General features: G+C 33.5%; 1 protein-coding gene and 1 long non-coding RNA gene across 13 annotated transcripts in view; one reads left to right on the forward strand and one right to left on the reverse strand.

Annotated features, from left to right (window-relative positions):
• LOC114339297 (ankyrin-3) overlaps nt 1-23896 on the forward strand; it is a 539512-nt gene that overhangs the window by 364274 nt on the left and 151342 nt on the right. For 9 of the 12 annotated variants that reach the window (XM_050646489.1, XM_050646490.1, XM_050646493.1 and 6 more), the window contains one exon: nt 10311-10403. The exons of the other annotated variants lie outside the window; for them this stretch is intronic. In XM_050646489.1, the coding sequence (XP_050502446.1) occupies nt 10311-10403 (93 nt within the window). The remainder of the gene's footprint in view (nt 1-10310; nt 10404-23896) is intronic. 12 annotated transcript variants of the gene reach the window in all.
• The window catches only part of LOC126881861 (uncharacterized), an 84006-nt gene that overhangs the window by 57091 nt on the left and 3019 nt on the right, over nt 1-23896 (reverse strand). The window lies entirely within an intron of this gene.

The following is a 23896-nucleotide window of genomic DNA, read 5'->3' on the forward strand; positions in this document are numbered from 1 at the left end:
CCAACATTCAGTCCCGTACATCATAGCCGGTCTTATGGCTGTTTTATAGAATTTTCCCTTCAGCTTCATTGGAATTTTTCTGTCACACAACACACCACTCGCTTCTTTCCACTTCATCCATCCAGCCCTAATTCTACTGCATGCATCTCCATCTATTTCTCCATTACTCTGTAATACCGATCCTAGGTACTTAAAACTATTGCTTTTCACAATCATTTCACCATCCAAAGATACCATTTTATTTGTAGTAGCTCCATCTTTAAATGAACATTCCAAATACTCTGTTTTTGTCCTACTAAGTTTTAAACCTTTTTCCTCCAGAGCTTGTCTCCACTGTTCCAGTTTTTGTTCTAAGTCTCTTTCACTATTTCCTACTAACACGACATCATCAGCATACATTAAGCACCATGGAATGTTACCCTGTAGTTTCGCTGTTATCTGGTCCAAAACTAATGAGAATAAATACGGACTAAGCACAGAGCCTTGGTGCAATCCTACTTTCACATGAAATTTATCAGTCTCTCCCACACCTGTCCTAACACTAGTCGTTACTCCCTCATACATATCCCTCACAATCTTTACATATTCACCAGGGACTCCTTTCTTATTGAGTGCCCACCACAGAATCTCTCGAGGAACTCTATCATATGCTTTCTCAAGATCAATGAATACCATATGAGCGTTTGTTTCTTTACTCCTGTATTTTTCCATCAACTGCCTTATAATGAAAATTGCATCTGTTGTTGATCTACCCTGCATAAAGCCAAATTGATTCTCGGATATTTCGGTCTCTTCACGTATCCGTCTGTCAATTACTCTTTCCCATATTTTCATGGTGTGGCTAAGCAGTTTTATAGCCCTGTAGTTTGTACATTGTTGTATATCTCCCTTGTTTTTGTAAACAGGTACCAGTATACTGCTTCTCCATTCGTCTGGCATTTGTCCGACTTCCATAATTCTATTAAATAGACCTGCTAGCCACCTTGTTCCTGTCTCTCCCAATGCTCTCCATACTTCCCCAGGAATATCATCTGGTCCTACCGCTTTTCCTTTCTTTATTTTTTGAAGCGCTTGAGCCACTTCCTCGTTGGTTATTTTGGTGACCACTGCTGCTACTGTCTCCGTTGACTTTACAGGCTGTCTGTCAAATTCTTCATTTAATAAGCTGTCAAAGTACTTTCTCCATCTCTTTTTGACTTCCCTTTCGTGAACTAGTATTTTATTATTTTCATCTCGGATACATCTAATCTGATTAAAATCTTTTGCTTTCCTTGCTCTCTGTTTGGCTATTTTATATATCTTCGTTTCGCCTTCCCTGGTATCAAGTTGATCATATAGGTTTGAATACGCTTCTGCTTTGGCTTTTGCTACTGCTCCTTTCGCTTCCTTTTTCGCCACCATATAGTTTTGAAGATCTGTGTCGGATCTGGTTTCTTGCCACTTTTTATATAATTTTCTCTTCTCTTTTATTTTTCCTTGTACTTCGTTTGACCACCACCAAGTCTCTTTATCCTCAAACTTTTTTCCTGACGTTTTCCCAAGTATTTCAATAGCAGTCTCTCTTATACTACTGGCCATTTTTCTCCAAATTGTATTAGGGCTTCCTTTCATGTTCCAACATATTTTTTCTACTATTCTTCTCCTGAATAGACCTTCTTTCTCATCTTTCAGCAGCCACCATTTGATTTTTTGTGGTCCTCTCCGATATTTTTTTTTAGTTTCGCTTTTTACTTCGATGTCCAGAACAAGCAGCTTATGTTGTTGGCTTACTGTCTCACTCACTATTACCTTGCAGTCCTTGCATTCACGTATGTCTTCTTTCCTTATCATGAAGTAGTCTATTTGGGATTGATGTTGTCCACTTTTGTAGGTAATAAGTTGAGTTTCTCTCTTTTTAAAGAATGTGTTAACAATCGCCATATCCAATGCTGTTGCTAATTCAAGCATGTCATCTCCAGCTTCATTTCTAGTTCCAAAGCCTAATCCCCCATGTATTGTTTCATATCCTGTCTTGGTTTGGCCCACATGTGCATTGAAATCACCTCCTATTATAACTTTCTCCTCTGCTGGAATATCACTCAGTACGTCTCCTAATTGATCATAGAAAGCTCTTCTTTCATTCTCACCCAGACCTGTTTGGGGAGCATACACACAAACAACATTCAATACCTCTTTATCAATTACAAATTTCACTGACATCATTCTATCACTCGTTCTTACAACTTCTACTACGTTATCTTTCATTTCACTATCAGCAATTATACCAACTCCATTTCTAGTGTTACTACTCCCTACATACCACAATTTGTATCCTTCACCTAGTTCTTTCGCCCTTTGTCCTTTCCACCTAGTTTCTTGAATACAAGCAATTTGAACTCTTCTTCGTTTGAGCGCATCCACTAACTCCAGACTCTTACCTGTAAGACTACCAAGATTCCAAGACCCTATCCTGATTTTTCTAACCTGCAATGGTGTTCCCCCTGAGATAGTCCTCACCCGGAGATCCGAACGGAGGCTCATTTTACTTCCGGAACATTTTACCTCAGGAGATGCCATCATTTCAGTATAAGTTTTTACTGCGTTTGGAGAAGGTCTTTTCATTATTATGGCCTGAAAAGATTTTTGGATATTTGATGCCTGAATGCCTTTTCTATCAGCACCATACCCTGCCCTGCACGTTTAGCCAATACACCACCAATGCAACCAAAGTGCAGTATTACCCCACACCCGCCTGCATTTTTCTGTATAGGCCAGGATCCCTACTGTAAGGACTGCCCTATAAGCCAATGTATTGTTGCCCGTATCCCGCCGCTAGGAGGCACGTACTTTGGTTATTTCGGGATACAATTGGGGCTGGTCCTCATGTCTCTGGAAATCTCAAGGTCCTCGTACAAATCCAGGCGTAGATTGTTTCTGTCTTGGATGTTGTGAATTAATTTAACACCATCAGGGATGTCGAGATGATGATTATTAACCTTCAAATGATGGGAAAAGGCTGATGTAGTGTCTCTTTTAGAATGTTCAGCAGATCTGGTTGAGAGTGATCTGTAAGTCCTGCCGATACAAAATAAATACATATTTATTAAAAATAACTACTAGATTTTTGACAATCTCTGAGTTACACAAAGTGTATATCATGTGACTCTAAAATGACATAAGTTATACAAAGAGTTATCTCTAAGATAACAACAATAATGTTATCTGTTACAAAATTACAGGTATAAGTACCTCTCACTAACATATAGGGTACAAAATTACATAAGTCTTCTACCAAATGGTTATAGTACGCCTGCTACGTACAACTAAAGGAAACTGACAAAGATGAAAATACTACAAATAAATAGGCCCAAGCCTCACTAAGGGAAAATACAGTAATGAATAAATAAAGTTAAATATACAATTGACTAAAGTAGAAATGAAGTTGAGATAAATACCGACGATGACCTAAATTAACCGAACAAAATGGAATAAAGCGAATAACAGTAATATTTGGGAAACAAGCTAGTAATATTAAAAAATAAATTTACCCGAATTACATAAACCAATATCAAAGCAATAATAAAGCATTAAAAACCTAATTTTCTCTAGGCTTATTCCTGTGCACAAGAAGTTACCGTAGATACAAAGTTTGGGAACCAAATAATCTAATATACAAATATGTCAAAAAAAACCAGAGGTAACCTAAATCTGGAAAAAAAAACATAGTGTATTTAACAGATAGTCTGAAATATAAAAAAAAACCAATAGTTACTAAAACACCTCACTAAATGTTCCCAAACGAGGTTGCGGTTGCATCCTAGAAAATGATGCACCAGGATGGTGCGACCCCATGACTCCTGTAGGCCCAGGTGCCAAGACGAAAATTGAGCTGGAACGCTCCCATAGCTTGCTCCCAATTAGACATATTCCCAAGGTGACTTGACTGTGGCTGTAGTGGTTTCCCTAGGTGTCAAAGGGCTATGAGTTCACCATGTGGTTACTCCAAAATGGCTAAAAACATTCCCAGTTTTATTTCCCATTTTAAACATTAGCAAAAAGTAAAGGGAAGAAGAAATAATTGAGGAAAATTTTTAGAAGCATTAACATAGAAAAACCGATCATTAAGATGGAACAAAAACTAATCTCAGGTAACCTTGAACTATTTTGAGTGTGAACACATGAACAAATAATGATAAATGTGAAATTTGAATATGATTTATCTGAGGGAATATCTGTAAAAATATATAGAATTTATAAAAATATTGGAGGTTCAATAAATTTAAAACCTACAGAGAAATGATAATTATTTCTAATATTAATTGAGAATTGCATATGTTTGGTTATGTCTAACCAAAAAATATATTAATATATAATTTTCCTTGAATGAATATTCAATAATCGAAATAATCTACATAAAATCCAAATAATGAGTTGACTAAGAAATTTAACAATGAACCTAATATCTCAAAGGTTCCATCACAAAAACCAAGACTATACATAAAAAATTACTATGAAAAAGTAGATCTCACCGAATGATTCCTATTTATACTCCAACAGGAGTTGTCACCCACATGTCTCCTCACTCCAGACAATCCCTGGTGGTAACTTTTTACTTTACGTTAAATTTCTTATGTGATAAAGTTCATTACAGTTATTATTCATTACAATAGTATAATAATAAATTTAACACAACATATAGCCACCTTTTGTATATATACTGTTTTCTCGCAATATTCTACCGTTTACCTTCAACCTGTTGTCTGCTTGCCTTGTTAGGCAACCAACATTTCATCACATAAAAACACTCTTAAATTCTGGTTTTCTCGGCTTGTTTAGCTTTGTTTTTCCATGCAAGTCTAATTATCTTACTATGTAGTGTATTTCCTTGTTTCCACAAACTTAACTTTCAACTCGTCATTTCACATCCGATGACGTCACAACTTAAACCACGTAATATATCTGCATTAAATTTAATGAATCTATAAGTTATTCTGGAATAGAGAGTTGCTAATTTAAACTTTACAGTAGATTTTATTATTCAAATAATTTAAATTATTTTTGCAGACAAACCTCCGCATTTTATTAAAAAATCCAAAATCAAATGAAACTTTAACCAAAAATTGGCTTTATCTTGTCATGTCATGTCACCCTTGTCAAATTGTAAATCCACTTCATAATTTCTCAGTTGGTCTGTGCCCATTGAATTGGCAAGTACCTAGTATCTTCGAGCAGGGAACCATGGCACCCTTTTAGCATGTGTTCCACTTTATCCATTAACATCGACTTGTAGTCATAACATTTTAACATATTACATTATGTAAACCATATATGATGATGTTAACACTATTTACGGTGTGCTAGTTTCAAAATACTCGGCAGGATGTAAGTATTCCCACACTTTTTTCATTTTAACAGTCACATTTTTAACCTTTTGCTTTAATCTAACGTGGAAATACTTCATTCTAGGCACTGAAGATGTTCTGTTTAGAACGAAAACGTTCTGCAATCGATGACATTTTATAGTTTTTAAATAAACGATTTTATACCAGAATACATCTCGAAGTTTTTACTTCTGTATTGGTTTCTTTTATTTTCTTCATAATTTTTATTGATCTGCAAATGGCTTAGGATACAGTGCCAATAATAAAACTTTGGTAAGTATTTCGAGAAACCAATATAAATCACACGCTCATTTAGGCACTACAAAATTTATGTAATGCGTCGACATCTCGTATTAAAATAGTATCACCTGCAATGAAAATAGAGAGCAATGGATTGTATACTCGCTCCGACCCTTGCTCCCTGGTATTTATATTCGTTATATTCGTGAATTCTCGCATTTAAAATAATGTATTTATTGTTTATGTTAAATGCGAGATGTAATGTTTATTTTAAATGCGAGAATTCACAAATATAAATACCAGGGAGCAAGGGTCGGAGCGAGGATACAATCCATTGCTCTCCGTAGTGAGCACACCCTAAAAAGCTCTACCTCTTGATCTTTTGCCTTCGATTCTATCTTCGAGGATCAGTCATTCCTTGCCCCCTTTCCTTCTAGTGATGTGATTAAAGTACCTCAGAACTCCATAAATTAATTATCTCGAGAATGGGCAAATTTTAAGAGAAATCCTCAGACAGGTCGATTTTTATTTTTAAATTAGGACGTTTTGGGCTAGAATATACAGTGATGAGCGCACTAATAACCGGCAAAATAACGCAAAAGATGAAAAACATATTAAGTTGTGAGATAAAAAGAGATGAACCTAGTGGAGATGTTAAATTTAGCGATAGTAACTTATAGATTGACATTATATTGATTGTTTCCCACTTTTAGACGTATCGAACGAATTTGAGAAATGCCACTGTCACAGTGACAGTTTATGTTGACATACTGCTCTGATATACGTCTAAAGGTGGGAAACAATCAATATAATGGCAATTTATATGTTACTATCGCTAAATTTAACAACTCTTATAGTTTTATTTCTTTTTATCTCACAATCTAATATGTTTTCCATCTTTTGCGCTATTTTGCCGGTTATTAGCACGCTCATCACAGTATAGGGATGTCTCAGAAGCCAATCGGTGTAAGTCCATAGAGGTATATATTAACATAGAGGGAGCCTACCTTCCGCGCTTCCTGACGACAAGATCTCAGGGACTGGTTTGCTGCATCTCCTTCTAACACATTGTATCGAGAATCTATAATGACATTCAGTGTGAATATAGGCACGAAAGAGGAGGACAACTGTAGCAGCTTTACTATGCGTAAGAGTGAAACAGCACTAATCCAAATAAAAAAGATGGTGTCGTCACTTCGCTCTGAATGACACTCTCTCTATGCTAATATTTAACTCTATGTGTAAGTCAATAAATGTTTGAAATGAGATAATAAGATGTTTGTAAAAATAGTTGCAAAAAAAAGAGGAGCCAGTAAAAATAAATATATCCTCTTTATTGATCATAATATAAGTATGTTATTCATAAATAAAAATAAGGACCAGCTATTTGTCGTAATATATTATATTAATGCAATATACAATATAATAGATATTTACTATTGGGACCGTGCAAGTTCGGCAAAGCGACCCCTATTTCTACGCTCTATACTAAAATTCGCACTTTTAATTATATAAGCCAATTATATTAGTCCTGGTTACTGGATAATTGTCAAGGCCATAGTCCAAAAAAATAATAAGAAGAAAAAATAAGATTCAGGTTATGTTGTGAAAACGTCAACAATTGTATGTAGTAAATAAAATTAGTTATTAAAATGCAGTACTGCAAGCAAAATAAAATTAATTAAATTTACCTTTATATAATAATTGCATATCATATCAATATTGTGGAGCAATATATAATTTTTCTGCTTCATTGACAGAAGGTATGAAATATAAGTCAATTTGACAATTTCAATTGACAATATGAATTATTTAAGATAGTTGCAATATTTCTCCGCGACTCGCGCAGGGTCGTTTCTCGTTTCCCCTTCCAAGTACTTGCACACCGCCAATAGTATTACAAAGAACCTTATGTTTTTAATACTAATTCTTTTTAATTCTTTACGATTTTATGATTCCTTATGATTTTATCACATATTATTCATAATGTACCGTTGCAGCGTTGCAATACTTATGGGGCTTTCGCCCGTTTATAGGGACGACCAACAAACTATCTGACGTCACAACCGATTCCGCCCGTTGAAAGATTAATTTAAATTCTGCAGTTTTTAATTGCTTATATTTATTTCATAATAATAAAATATGAGTTTTTTTGTAAACTGCGGTTCTTTTAACAGCATTAAATAATGTTTATCAGTAATATTTCTGGAATATAATCTTTATGCCAGTTCCCTATTGTTCGGCGGCTACATTATCGGCTGTTTCGAGGCAGAATAGTTTTTTTTTAAATTAGCGGAAGTATTCAAGGGGTGAATATTTAAATATGAGGATGTGTGGTGATGATGACCATGATTATTGTTTAGCTTGTAACCTATTTTCATTAGAATTTGAATATTTAAGATAAAAAATTGATTACGAAAGTAGGATATTCGATTAATTACGACCTAGAAGCTACGCCTATTTTACACAAACTGTACCAACTGTTTTTATGGTTTGGGAGACAAAGTAATTTTAAAGGTGACAAAGATTAGTTAATGAGATTTTTAACATGTTTTAAGAGTTTAAACTGATTATGGGCATCCAAGTTCTAATTCGTACATAGAGGTTGAAATTTCAAATATCCGATGTAGGCAGTACCTATATCAGAACTTTTTCCAAAAACTAATAAAAAAGTAAACAAAAGAAAATTTATGTTCCGTCGTGTATTATCTTATCTTGAAAATAAAATTTACCAAGATCTTTATTAATCTAATAAATGTGTCGATCTAATAATAACATCTGCTTGTTTCTGTGGAATAGGTCTGTGGTATGGGTCAATGGGCACAAAACACCGCAGAAAATCGATAGCTTTTGCAATGATCTGATTAGTGAAATATATTATTCTTCTTCCAATGGTGCTTCAGCTGAACTTGGGATTTGGTCTTCTACAAATTATACCTGGTTACACTCTACTCACTTCACTAGTTCTAACTTTTATTAGATTTTATACGTCTTCTTCTATTTTAATGTTTACTTTTTTTGTGGCTTCGCTTTTTTTCTTCTGCACTTCATTTTTATTCAAAGGATACTGAAAAATTTGCTGCTCCTGTAGAGCCAAAACCTTTGCTAAACACAATAAAGAAATATATCTATTCACTATAAATTCCTTGTTTTAAAGTGTTCAAAATAATCTATCAGAATAAAAAAAGTATCTTATAAAGGGCAAATGTCCAGTGGTTGGCTGTACACCATATTTAAAAAAACAAAGGAGTGTATACCATAGTTATCCACTATACCATATTTTGTCCACTATCAATTCCTTGTTTCCAAAGGAATTTATAGGCTCAGAATCTTTAAGAACCCTGCTAAAGAAAATGCCAGTGTGATCTTTTGGATCAGTTGAAATAAACTCTTACGACATGTCAAAATATCAAAATTTTCAAATTTTTCGCATCTAAATGATATTTCTTTGCCTCCTAGACAATTAATCTAGTTTTATTTTTGTTTTATTTGCGTTTTTCTATATAGCGTATAGCAGCTTGTTGGCTAAGTATTTATTGTCACATATTCACGATCTGTGTAATGAGTAACTTGAGTAATATTTTTAGACTTTCTTTAACAAAATTTTAACACCTTTTATTTAAAATTTCAAAAGCAAAAATATTGATTACAATAAGTATATTTATTGAATATACGTTGATTAAGAACAATGAATTTGATCTATATTAAGATTTGAATATAACCCAATATGAATAAGAGATCTTGTAATCTAATTGAATGTCAATATAAAAAATAAGCTAGTATAAAATAGTTTCAGCTAAAATATATTTCTGTAGCTGTATTTACTTCGGAAAGTTTATGGAGATTATGAAGACCATTTTTTTTGTGTCTGTTAAGGTACTCTAGCCAATTGACATGAGTCAAGACAGCTTAAGTGGGCAGTTAGCCCGCTGTTTCCTGCATTATAAATTTCTTGTAATCGCCCTTGTCCAATCTTCAGACAATTTCTCGTTTAACCATATATTTTTAATTAGTTCATATACGGATTCATAGGCTCGAATTTTCTACACTTCGTTTTTTGTTATTTCTGTGTTTTGTATTTTTTTTGACTTTTTGTTGGAAAATCTTTTCAATGCTTTGTGAGATGTTTCTCATTCCATGCCTTCTGTGTTTAATTGATATGTTTACATATGCTGTAACTGTATCATATTTTCTTTTCTATGGTGTTCCTTTGTTTTATTTAACATTATTACCTTTTCCTATTTATCTTTTTTGTTTAGTCACTGGTTTTAGTTACAGTTAGTAATTTCTTTTGTCGTCGAGTTTTAATGATGTTCCTGTCGTTCAAGTGTATCGAAAGAACTTTGTGTTCCACTGATTAATTACATCCACTAATATTTATCCAGTAAAGTTAGTATCCATTTTATATATCTAAACATATATCTTTTAACATTTAAATTAAAATTATATATCAGTTATATGTTGTTTCTTCTTTTATTTATGTATTATTTTAAAAGTATTTGCTTCATACAATTGTTGCCAACATTAAAAATATGAAAGATATTTTAGTTGAAAACTATTCATACTGAACCCTTTAAATAACTTGATCAACAATAAATTTGATAAATATTGGCCATAACGTAACAACCGTGAGGTGTTATCGAATAAATATAAGATAAGTAAACAAAAATAAGCGCGTGTCCGCTAAGGGTGGTGGTTGATTGCATGCAGGCGGAGTGGACGAGCATCCAGTTGCTTATGGCCGACCGACGCATGCTCAGCACATCTATCTACCCTTCTACCAAGGACACATGACCTATACACGTAAGTCCCAATATTACTCTCAATGTTCTCTGTTCTCTTTCCTTCGATGTTTAATTTAAATAGGTGTCATTTTTAGCATGAAAAAACCAAAGTAAGTCATAACATCGTTCAATATTTGATGATTTAGTAGTTGGTAAACTACAATGATAATAAACAAATAAAACAAGTAATTGCACTTCACAAATCCTAGGTTTTCACCCATCGTCACCGGAATATTTGAACTCTTCGTGTAACTTTGTTATTTTTGATAAACTTCCGGTAATAACTTTTTAACCGGAAATGACATCAAATAAAAAAATTGAAAACATAAATGAAATATCAAGATAATCAGATTAACAAAAGTGACCATGGATAGATCCCGAGCTAGAATAACAACAGTAGAAGGTAGAAAAAACACAATTGCAATAGAAACAGGAGTGCGACAAGGCGATTCCCTGTCAACCACAAACCACACTATTCAACGTAGGAGTAAGGAACATTAGAAATAAACTAAAGCCCACTCCTCAACACTAAGGGTAAGAACAGAACAAGTGGGTCACGGTGTAGGTGTCGGTCGCGGTCGATGTTGACATCCATGTAAAACAAACACATTGTAATGAATGGAAGCGAACAGAGCAGGTAAGTCGCGATGGAGGTTTAGCGCGATGCCATCCAGGAGGTTTACATCGATGCTTTTGAAAATAAAATGAGTTTGTGGATGTCTACTGCGCGGCCTACGAGGATGCTTCCCTGTGATTGGTCCGTTCGAAGCCAAGTTGTCATTACCTGCGCTATCTGAGTTGATACTTTTTATTAGATTAGATTAGATTTAGAGAGGTGGCTTTCTGGCCTATTCCACTGCGACCTTTTCAGATCTATTGTGGCCCTCTAGTTTTAGATAACGTTCTCTAGCCTGACCCTTTTTAAAAAGTCTAATAGCTTCGAGACTGAACCTTCCATGTAGCTATTTGCCGTTGGATTTTGTTCTCCTAATGCAAATAACCGCACATTTGCCAGACTGTCACAATGACATAAAATGTGCTCTGCTGTTTCTTCTTCGAGGTGACAGAATCTGCACAGGTCATCATCTGCCAATCCCATCAGCTTTAAGTGCCCATTCAGCTTACAGTGCCCTGTTAGCAGACCTACTATGGCTTTGACTGTTTTCCTGTCTTTGCTTATTAGGTCTGCCGTAAATTTTGGCGAATGTTCTGTAATGAACTGCTTCGCCTGTCTTTGGCCTGGTGAATTCCTCCACCATTCCAAAGATTTGTGAGCTACCCACTTTCTTGTAGCCGTTCTTGTAACTGCCTTTGCAACGCCGCAGAAGGGTTCCGGTCCAACGAATGGCATTGATGAGCCTTGTTTGGCCATTTCATCTGCTTTTTCATTGCCCTTATGACCCTCGTGCCCCGGTACCCAGGCCACCGTAACCTTGCTACGATTTCCTAGTTTATTTAGGGCACTCACACAATCCCATACTAGCTTAGATTTGACCTCTACAGAATTGATACTTTTTATATAATCCCTTTTTTGTATTCAGTTTATTTTTGAATTTCTAAAGCACTTAAATACAGTAATTTTTTGAAATATGAAGGAGGATCTGATTATTTACAGCTGACATTTTTCATCACTATCATCACTTGACTGACACAACATCGCAAGAGCACAGTCTTTTTGTCATTCGAATTTCATTAAACTACATCACTTGATAGTGGTTCTAGCTCGACTGACAGCGCAGGTGACCTCCTTGCTATGTGCTGTCGACATCGACCGCGACTTAACTAGTAGCATCCACCGCGACCTACACCTCCACCTCGACCTACTTGTTCTGTTCTTACCCTAATAGTTGCATATGCAAAATAGTTCTTATGGGAAGAGCTAAGGAAATATTAAAAGAAGCATTAAAAATCCTGGCAAATGAAGCACGGAAAAGAGGTCTAGGAAATTAAAGAAGGAAAAACAACATAGTTATCTAATCTTTTCTAGAAGAAAAGAGGACAAGGACGAGATAAATCAAGATAGAATATTACACTTTTGAAAGAGTTCATAAATTTAAATACTTAAGAGTAATTGTGAATGGCAAAAATAAGTGAAATGAAGAAGTAAGGGGTGATAATACTAACAAACAAAACATACTGGACATATTATAGGCTAATGAAGGACAAGAACTTATCCAGAAATACAACAGAGTTGCAATCAGACCGATAATTACATATACAGCTGAGACAATGTGCCTTACTGATAAAGATGAGTAAGATTATGAATATTAATGGAGAAATAAATGGGTCTAATAAGAATGGAAAACGAGGAAATGAGAAGAAGAATGAACCATGCATGAAAGTGTGGAGACCTAAAGGCGAGACCTAGAGAGAGCGAGACCTGGAAGTGAGAATTTGTAGACACCTATTTATCATACTTTAGTGGGGTGTACAATACTTACACTGTATGCCAAGTATGACAAGGATATGTTAAATAGTTTTAAAGTAATGGGTACAAATAGTTTTTAAATTTTTAAATAAAACACCCTGTAACTCAGTAAGGAGTCACCTTTTATATAAGCGATTTGGTTTAAATTTTAATATTTTGAGGTCTAGAATCTACAACCCAGAGATTGATCCATTGACCCATTCTTAATGAATCATCCTGTATATGCTATGTGGTTCTTCGTTCGTAATAATGAGTTTTTGGATGAAAATTATAAATTGTCTTTTATGTGCATTGTGTGTTGCCTATGTGTAGTGTGTGTATGTAGACATGCGTTTTACATTTTGTTATTCTCTATTTTTGGTATGTTCTTGTTATTCACCTCTTCTCTAAGTATTGTCAACATAAGTCTGCTGCATTCTGCTGATGGATTTACTACACATTTTTCTTCACTTAGTAGGATTAGGGTTGCTTCTTTGATTATTCTTTTTCATGTCTGTTTCCTTCATGATTATTGATGCATCTTTCCACTGTGGTCTGTGTTCATTGTCCCAGGCATGTTTGCACAATCTGTGATTTGTTGAAATCCCTGTTTTTGATTTGAAATCCGTTTTTTGTTTTCTGAGCACTGTTAAATTTTACTTGTTTTCCTGGAGGACTTCTATATACGACTGAAAGGCGTACTAAAGAAAGAAGACTATAGACCTATAGACACATCGAAAAAGATCGTCGCTTTTTAACATATTATGTACATAATTTGTGGGTATGGGGTATGGGTCTATTTATATCGATCGGATGGTGTACTCGCAAATAATTGTGAAAAAATGAATTTCGTGCAGTCCAAGGTTAACTACCGGGAATATTAATGAATGTATCTAATTAACTGTACTACCGAATACAAACTTTCCTTGATCTTTGACTGGTTTATTTTTGTCAGTTTACTTCACCGTTTTATAGTGTATTATATCATATTATTATTAACATAATTCGCTGAAAACACGCGATTTTAAAACAGTATCTAATAGTATTATCTAACTGCTAAATCATCAATTACTTATCGATTGGATTGTTTGTTTTTCATTATTTATTTTTACATTTTCATAAAATAGTAAATAAAGCATCAGGTAAAATTAAGAAAATAAGACTTATTTCTGATTTTGCATTATAGTAATGTGCTACAAAAATATTAGAGTTAAGAGCCTAATATTTATAAAACTTAGAAAAAAAAGAGCCGGATAGGAAAAATTGGCACCGTAAGATCATTTTAGGCACTGTAAGAGTCTATAACTTATAGTAGAACCTAAAAGAAAACGTATGAGCACTCCCAGAATAAATGCGGGATGCAATCAATTTTAAAATTTCAAAAAATTCACACGCATAGTTGAGGCTTTTACAAAACATGTCTATTTTTTATAGATCCGTAGGCCGTAGGAGTGTACGTACATAATTTTAAAAAAAATTTAATTTTTTTTTTTTGAAAAAGTATGACTTTTTTTTTGAGATGGCTGCAGGTTTAATTTTTTTATTTTGTATATTTTATCAAACACTATATTTCTATTTTTTTTTCAGATTTTTCCGTAAGGTTAGCCACCTTCAAAAATCTGAAAACTGTTTTTTAGGGGGTTTTTGGGAGTTTGAACGTGTTTCTCCCATTTTTGAATGTTCTAAAGGACTCAGTTACTTTAATTTATATATAACCTATAAGAAAACTTGATTTTATGTATTTTGAAGTCTATTAAATAGGGAAAATCTCCAAAAGATCCTTAAAAACAGTTTTTTGGATTTTTGAAGGTAGCGAAGCTTATGGAGAAATCTGAAAAAAAATAGAAATATAGTATTTGATAAAGTACAAAAAATAAAAAAAAAATTAGACCTGCAGTCATCTCTAAAAAAACGTATACGATTTTTTCCAAAAAAAAATAATTCTTTTTTTTTTGGTTATGTACACTTAACCTATGGGTCTATAAAAAATAGACATTATTCGGAAAACCTCAACTATGCGTGTGAATTTTTTTTAATTTTAAAATGGATATTGCAATCCCACCCAAAAAAATAAAAACGAAAAATGACGTTTTTGGTGGTGAGGGGAGGGTGAGGTGGGTTAAAATTGCACTTAGTCTTATTTTTTAATCACATAGAATGTAAAAAAATGGAATTCTGGGAGTGAGGGCATTTTGCCTATCTTAACGGGGGGTACCCTTTAATTTATTTATCCCGTCCATAAGTGGAAAGTTTTATGTACCACTGTCGACGCATGTGCCACTGAAAATTGACGGCATAATGCGCATACGTTTTCCTTTTAGGTTCTACTATTTAAGTTATAGACTCTTACGGTGCCTAAAATGGTTTGCAAATTTTTCCTATACGGCTCTCAGTCTATATTGTTTATTTTTCAAATTCATAAGAATCAAAATATATCAAAACATTGTACTGAGTATACGTTGATTGGGTTTGTCTTGTCTAATTAGTTATTAGATCAGTTGTTCAGTTTGGATAATCCAGTCCGGACAAATAATCCCCGGACAAATAATCCCAGAAAAATATCCTCACAAATTATCCCTAGACAAAAAATCCCCGGACAAAAGATCCCCACAAAATATCCCGGACAAATAATCCCCACAATTTTGTTTGGACAAAATATCCCCACAAAAAATCCCGGACAAAAAATCCCCAAGAAATATTTGCTGCCGAATAGTTATCTAAAAGTTTTCCCGAAATTTTAACAAATTTCGAATTCCAATTCCATGCTGAAAACTTCAAATTTTACATGACAAAAGAGTGTGAGTTTTTTCAAAAATCGTGGAAGATATGGGGAATGAGCTAAGTTTTTAACTAAGGGGGGAGCCCCGTTTTCATGACAGGCGCTTAACGCGAGTTTTGATAACGCGCGGTTACAACTACATACATTTTACTGAAGACCGTTCACATGCTAACGCGCGTTTTAGGTCATTAAGACGCGCGTTGGCATGGGAATGGTCTCAAGTAAAATGTATGTATAATCCGGTCAACTTAGACATCAAAATACAGTAGAGCGTCGATAATCCGAACTAATTGGTACAGGGGTAGTTCGGATTATCAAATTGTTCGGATTATCGAACATATGTTCAAAATATACATACAAAGCTCATAAACATTGTACACATTATGTACATACGTTTTAGTTACAAGGAATAAAACACCTGCATAATAAACAAATATATTGTATGTATTTCTGCATAAACAAAACAAAAATATTGCCCATATTGTCATATTACATCCAAAAATTCGGTCCGTGATCATATTTTTTAATTTTATAATTTTTTTTTGCATTCGGATTAGCGATCGTTCGGATTACCAGGGTTCGGATTATCGACGCTCTACTGTAGTTGGCAAATAACAAAAACTGCCGGAGAGCCAAATTTTGGTGGAGAGCTAGAGTTTACCATAACAAATAAAGTTGTAAAAGTCCCCATCGATCCCATGTGTGCAACAAAAGTTATTCGGGGTCAAAGGTCAAAATTTGAGATTTTTTGGATTTTTCTCGAAAACGGTAAGTTTTATAAAAAAAAACATCAAACCAAAGTTGTAGATCTTAATATTCTCTACAAAAATAGTCCTTGCAATTTTTTTTCTAAAAGTTACCATTCCTGAGATATCGCGATTTTAAAAGTTACTTTATACATTATATGCACATATAAGCCACGTATATACATAATGTGGCACTTAAGACAAGTATAAATGCCTATTTGTGTCTCTTTTATATAATATATTATACTATTCTGAAAATATTTCTTCAAAAGATAATCAGTCCCAAACTGAATGTCCTCTATCCACGTGGCCTTGAAAAACATTTGGCTATACCATTGTTTAAAAAAGAACAGATTGTCTATTAATTGTAAACAATGGCTACAATATTGTTCGTAGGTCTTGTTCATATTATCTGTTTCTTTTACTGCTAAAGGTTCAGTGCATAAGTACTTATTACAAGCGTCTACCATTTAGCAGACATTACGGGCTTACAGTGACAGTGGTATTTGGCGGCTACAGTGACTCGACAAAGAATATTAAAGCTGCAGAACAACGTCGTCGAACTACAAAAATATCATCGGATTCCGAGATTCTCTTTGATGAAAATATAACAGTTCCAGCGAATCAACAACAATTTTTCGCTAACATTAATAATAAATCTCGTTTCATTTCCATGTTAACTGACAAATTAACAGCAGCGAATATTGAAGTGAAACAAGCTAAAAATGACGCAGATGTCCTTATAATTGAGACAGCAATTGAAAAATTTAATGCAACAAACACAACAATTGTAGTTGGTGAAGATGTTGATTTGTTAGTACTGCTTACTGCAAGGACTCCAGTAGATAAAGTTATTTATTTTCTGAAACCTGGAAGGGCTCAACAGCGAACAGAGGTATATTATTCGAAAAGTTTATCGGATTATCCCAAATGCCAAAAGTACATTTTATTTTTACATGCGATAACCGGCTGCGACACTACGTCAGCAATGTAAAGAAGGGGCAAAACGTCAGTACTTAAATTATTCGAAAAAAAAAAAAGATTTGACTGACTGCTGTGTAAAGCTTTCACAGTACTTGATTCCACACCGCAAACAATAATTACGGAACGAATTCGCTTTCTTCTTGCGGTTTATGGAGCTCCAAAAAAATTAGTTGTCTTGATAAATACCGATACTTAACTTTTGTAAAAAATACGCGAAACAAGAAACAAGTACAACTATCATGTCTTCCTCCAACATCAGCATCTGCTTTTTAACATTTGTATCGAGTATATTATTAAGTTCAAACATGGCTAGGCAATGAACTGAATCCAGAAGACTGGGGTTGGAAATTAATAGATAATACTCTGGAACCGATTAAAACCTTACTTCCACCTGCTCCAAAAAAACTCCTTAACACCATTTTTTGCAATTGTAAAAAAGGTTGTAGTGCCAAAAGTGGATGTAAAAAAGTCGAGTTGCTGTGTTCTCTAGCGTGTACCAACGCTTCTAAAAAGCGTGTACCAAGGTCAGTCTTGCTCAAATGTCCAGTTTAGTACAACAGAGGAAGACTCCTGTGATTTTAATGAAAAGACCAATGACTCAGTCACATTTGAACAATTTTTGAACATCCAGCAAGAGGAAGAGGAAGAAGAGGAAATCGAAGAAGACTTGACTGTTGAAGTAGACTTTCAAGAATATGAATCTGGTTAAAATATCTAAAGAAATCAAAACAATAGCAAACCTAATATTCAATAGCAATATCAATAATCAATATCAATAATAAGGTAATATCTAGAACTTGACCGGTATTGTTTCCTTAAATTATCCTAAAATTGTCAAAACAGTTAGTGGAGCAGGCCTACAGGGAAAACCACGCTAAAAAACGCGCCGAGTACACTACCTCACAGGTGGTGTGGAAACGTGTGCATATCATGTATAATGTGACTCTTAGAATCGCGATATCTCAGGAATGGCAACTCTTAGAAAAAAAAATAGTAAGGACTAGTTTTGTAGAGAATTTTAAGATCTACAACTTTGGTTTAAGGTTCTTTTTTGATAAAACTTACCGTTTTCGAAAAAAATCCAAAAAATCTCAAATTTTGACCTTTGACCCCGAATAACCTTTGGAGATTATTTTTCCGGGATTTTTTGTGGGGATTTTTTGTCCGGGGATTTTTTGTCCGGGGATTTTTTGTAAAGGGATAATTTGTGGGGATTTTTTGTCCGGGATTATTTGTCCGGGGATTATTTGTCCTAGCTTCGTAGAAAGTATCTACAAAAAAATCAAACAAAAGATTTAAGCAAAAAAAACATCGAAAAACGTGTTATTTTATTTTTAGGGTTGCTTGTGTTACTGAGTAATGGTTGCAATGAACACGTTGTGAACCGATTTCGTAATGGCAAACTTACTTTTTTCACGAATCATACATATACCAATATTTTCTAAGAACAACAATAAGTCTTACTCTTACACTATACTGTTGCAGGTGTTTACAAATAGTTTCAAATTTAAGAACACGAAAATAATTTTCCTAAACTGACGGAGAAAGCTTATAACCCTTAAGCGCATAGGCGCAAAGTTTCGCGGCAATGTGTTTTAAATGCATTCATTTTTTTCGAATGTTGAGAAAACTAATAAGTATTTTTGAGAAATTTAAACGCAGAATGAAAGATTACATTATTACCGAGGGCCGAAAGTTCCTTAGAATAACCACAGTTTTTTTTAATGAGATATTTGAAATTAAAAATCACACTACATTTTCTCGTTTTTTCGGTCCTGTAACTATTAAAATAAACATTATAGAGGTTTTCAAGGACTTTCGGCCCTCGGTATTAATGCAATATTTCATTCTGCGTTTAAATTTTTCAAAAATACTTATTAGTTTTCTCAGGATTCGAAAAAAAATGAATGTTTTTAAAACACATTGGCGCGAATTTTCCACCTATGCCCTTAAAGGAATATGTAGACACTTCTATGAAACCCGGGGTTGTACTATTCAAAATATAGGTCTTAGTCCTAATTCAAATTATTCCTTGCAGTTTTATCAGCCCCACTTTACGTTTGGTAAGTTTTTAAATACGTTCGTTAGTGCAGTTCTTCTTAAAATGAAAAACATGTTTTTCAGAAATTCTTGAGTGTCAGTTTTAAACAAATATGAAATGGGCCTATAATCAGAGCCCATAACAATTAATATTTTAAGTTAAGTTAAAATTCTGAATAGGTTTGGCTGACAAAAAATTTCTGTCCACCCAATGATCTTATTGTAATTTTAATATCCATTGTCTTCTGTCTGTATTCAGAAATTGTCTTCTGTCTGTCTTCTGTCTTTTTTTTCAGAAATTCTTGAGTGTCAGTTTTAAACAAATATGAAATGGGCCTATAATCAGAGCCCATAACAATTAATATTTTAAGTTAAGTTAAAATTCTGAATAGGTTTGGCTGACAAAAAATTTCTGTCCACCCAATGATCTTATTGTAATTTTAATATCCATTGTCTTCTGTCTGTATTCTGTCTCCTATTCTTGTTAGTATCCCCTGTTTTCATTTCTCTACATTTCTTTTGTTTTAATAATAATTTCATTTCTGCTGTTTAAAATTTGATTGTTCTATTGTTGTCCTTAGGAAATGTGCACTTGCTTTTATTATTTTGTTTAAATGCTGTAAAGTATTAAAAACAGATGCTATTGACACTATAACCAGTACGTCATTTTGTACCTGAAATATAACAAATTTAAATAGTATTTCAAAAATTATTTTTTACAGTACAGTACTGTTTTCGATAAGACAAACTCTAATCAACCATCCCTAAGACCGTTGATGTATTAATATTAATATTTCAATCAAGGCTAAGACTGAATTTTCCATCAAATCCCATAAAATAGGTTAGTTGTCCACCGGTGAAGATGTGTATCATACATTCATTAGTAATTATTGCTTGTTGTAGCTTTTGTAACTCATTGTGTCCGTCTAATAAAACCAATAAAGTTGTTTCAAACAATCTTAAATTTTAACATAGATAGAATATGTGTAAGAAAAAAAAAAGAGAGTGTGTGTTTACTTATGTACGCACGTAAGAAGTTATACTTCTTTGTCACTATTTAAATGGATTTTAAAAATTTTACCTCCATTTCTTGACTATCTCTCGTCTCTATTAAAAGGCTACCAAATGGGAGAGAAACAACAATATGAAGCTTAAATATCTAGGCATCACACTATCTAACTACGGAAATCTCGCAAACGAAGTGGAAGATCAAGTGAATAGAGCAAAGAGTTTACAAAATAGAAATCGAAAAATGCAGTTTTTTCGAATTTAAAGTATGTTTCGGTCTGACAATGGCCAACATGACCTTGCTATTAGAAAAAACGGAAAAAGTAAATAAAACATCGTTATTTATTCACATGCAGTTGAAGTTATGTGCTAAAAATATGGGTGAAATATCAAAAAATAGAGCTTGTCGTATTTTAATCATATTCTAGTCTGAATATGGCAAAACTGATCCAGTTATTTGCTCTTAGAAATAACAAAGACATTTATCAAATATCGTTATTTATTGAAGTTGAGTTGAGTTTATGTGCTAAAAGCATGGAGGAAACACAAAAAAATGTGGGTTTTCGAATTTTGAGGATGTTTCGAAGAAAAAAATGGAGAATCTAACTCCGCAATTTAAAGAACGGAAACAAATACACGAAAAATAATTATTTACAAGTTTGCCAAACTTCCTACATAACCTAATTTTTTTTTTGAAAACTTCAAACATTTTCCCGAGCTCAATTTTGATCTAAAAAATCTGAAAATAATCAGAGTGTTTGTGGACATAAAAATCTATATATGTTCATGAATTTTTCAGATTTTTACAAGAAAGGATCTCTCAGGATTTTTTTTGAAAAGACACATTTTCTGCTCTAGGGTGTCTCTGGGACCACCTAGATGAGCTAAAATTATTCTGAAGAAGCTAATTTTGAATCGAAAAACGTTGAGTTGACTAAGACATTCCGTGGAAATTTGTTTTTATGTTATTTGATTAAACATGAATTTCCATCAAATTGTAATTCAAAATAAAGTAAACGCAATATTCTTTAATAGTCCAGGTGATATTTCTTTTGAATTTGACAATAATTTCCATCAGTCTATATTTTTTGCTCGAATTACTTTAGGATATAACTTCTATCCATATAATCACGCCATGCGCCATTAAATAAAAAATTGGACGGCCTCAGTGCAAAAGGTAACAAGTCATTTTTCGGATTTTTTTTATCATGTGATATTCATTGTTTTACCAATGTCTAGCTCTGTGCAAAAAAAAACAAGTTCACTACCACTGAAAGGCTACATTTTTTTACGTGTAGAATGTAACAAGTTAAATATGAAAAATTTAGTTTGTACAAAAGGAAATAAGTGGACTTGTTACCTTCAGGGCAGTATTTGATTTATCACCATAATCACTGCCTGGTTGACTTGTTTCCAATCAGTAAAAGTACATAAAGTCATTTTATAATAAATTTAGTATTTTTGTGCATTAAAGTTGCTGAAAAAACGAAATAGTGCTTGAGTAAGGTAATGGTAACAAGTAAGGAAATTGTGCATTTTGTAACAAGTCGAAAAATTTAATTAAATTAAAAGTCCAACTATAAAATTGTTTAAAGTTCAATAAAACCACTATTTTGTATTGTTTTCTGAAAAAATTTAAAAATTTATTCGAAAAAAACCCAAGAATCGTTTTTTTCGTTTCCTCAAAACCAGGAAATTTGTGGAAAATTACCTTTTGCACGGAGGCCGTCCAATTTAGTACGATGTGATAAATTTTTTATTTGACAAAATTTGGAAAAATTCAAAAATTTTTATATTCACGACCATATTTTCACCTATAACTTGTGAGATATTGATTCTACAAAAAAAAAATTATACAAAGTAAAAATTTCGTTTTTTTTTAATTTTACATAATATTTGACTAACTAGAAATTGAAAATTTATTGTTTATTGTTTAAAAACATCAATAAATATTTTTTCTACGGCCGTGCTAAAAGAGCCACTTTCACGCACGCATTCCGTTTCCGAAAGTTGCACTTTCCCGCACGGCGTACGTGAAAGTAAATTTTCCCGCACGTGCAGGAAAGTAAAATACCTTGTAATATGGCATTATAATATATTATAATACATACAATAAACTAATATTTAGATATTATTTACTAATTTATTTCAAATTTATCTAATGATATTAGCGCGATAATTCGATGAAATAAAATTATTTTGACATAATATTTAAAAGTCAGATCAGTAGACAATTACAATGGTTTTGAATCGTCGTCATGGAAACCAATATCGTCGTCGTGGTAATCCATTATATTGAAAGTTTGGTATTGACAACCTTGTCAAAGAATTAATTTGTGTATTTTCACTTCTAAATCAAAATTGATATAACTTTATTTTTTGTGCCTTTTTTCCAAACGTACGGCTGTAGAAAAAATATTGTTCCTAACTCATGCGGAAAGTGTCTTCCCCGCACTCGACTGCTTGCCCGAATTCCGCTATCGCGTCGTTAGGGTCAACGGCAGTCTCGTGCGTGAAAGTATCACTTTCCGCACTAGGAAAATAACTATAGTGTTTAAAAAATAGCAATAGTTGGGAAAAAATTTGCAAAGAATGGAGTTTTTTAAAATTTTTCGACTCCTTAAGGATAACTTACAACCTTCATATTCCGCGTAGAAAAACTTTGTAATACGACTGAAATGGGTGCTAAATTTTGTTAGGGTAGGTTTAATACACTCACCGGCACAAAATTCCGCCACCCAAAATTTTTCATTAAGTTTGACAATCTATAACAGAGGTCGGCAACGCAGCGCCCGCGGGCGCCACTGCGCCCTTCAATAATTTTTAGTGTGCCCTTAAATTATTGTTAATTTAGACAAGAAATTCAAAACGTATATGTTTTACACGTTTATATTTATATATTTGTTAGGTCAAAAAATAGTTGGCGCCCGCCATGAATTTTTAATTTAGTATTTCACTCTTTACATTAAAAACGTTGCCGACCTCTGATCTATAACTTTCTTATTTTTACTCCGATTTTCAAGATTCTTACATCAAATTGTAGGTACATGTATTGTTGTCGTTTGTTATTATTCCGGTAACAAAAATTTTTGCTTAGATGGCACTATACGGGGGTGAATGGGAGCGTTGTATTTTCTCCTAACTTTAAAAAATTCTGTGGAAAAATTGGAGAGCTGATTTTGTTTCATACTCCTTTTGTATTGTCCTGGAGGTATCACTAAGGTTTTGTTTTTTGAATTGTCCGAATATCTATTTCTTGTAAGAGCTGTAAATAAAAACACTGCTTTGAAGGTTTTTTTAATTAAAAATATCAAACGCACTAAAATTAACAAAACAAAATTAACAACAAAATAAAAAAATTCAATAGCGGGTATGTCCACCTCTTGCAGCAACGACTGCTGGTAATATGTTTGGCATCGAATAAAGATGTGTTATCCTTGCCTGGGGAATAGCCCGATACTCCTCTACCAGGGCCATAATTGTACCAAATTTTCTGGAGGCCTACGATGACGGCGAATAGCTTTTTTTAATTCATCCCATAAATGCTC

The sequence above is a fragment of the Diabrotica virgifera genome, chromosome 3, assembly GCF_917563875.1.
Source record: "Diabrotica virgifera virgifera chromosome 3, PGI_DIABVI_V3a".
In the NCBI taxonomy this organism is placed as follows: Eukaryota; Metazoa; Arthropoda; class Insecta; order Coleoptera; family Chrysomelidae; genus Diabrotica; species Diabrotica virgifera.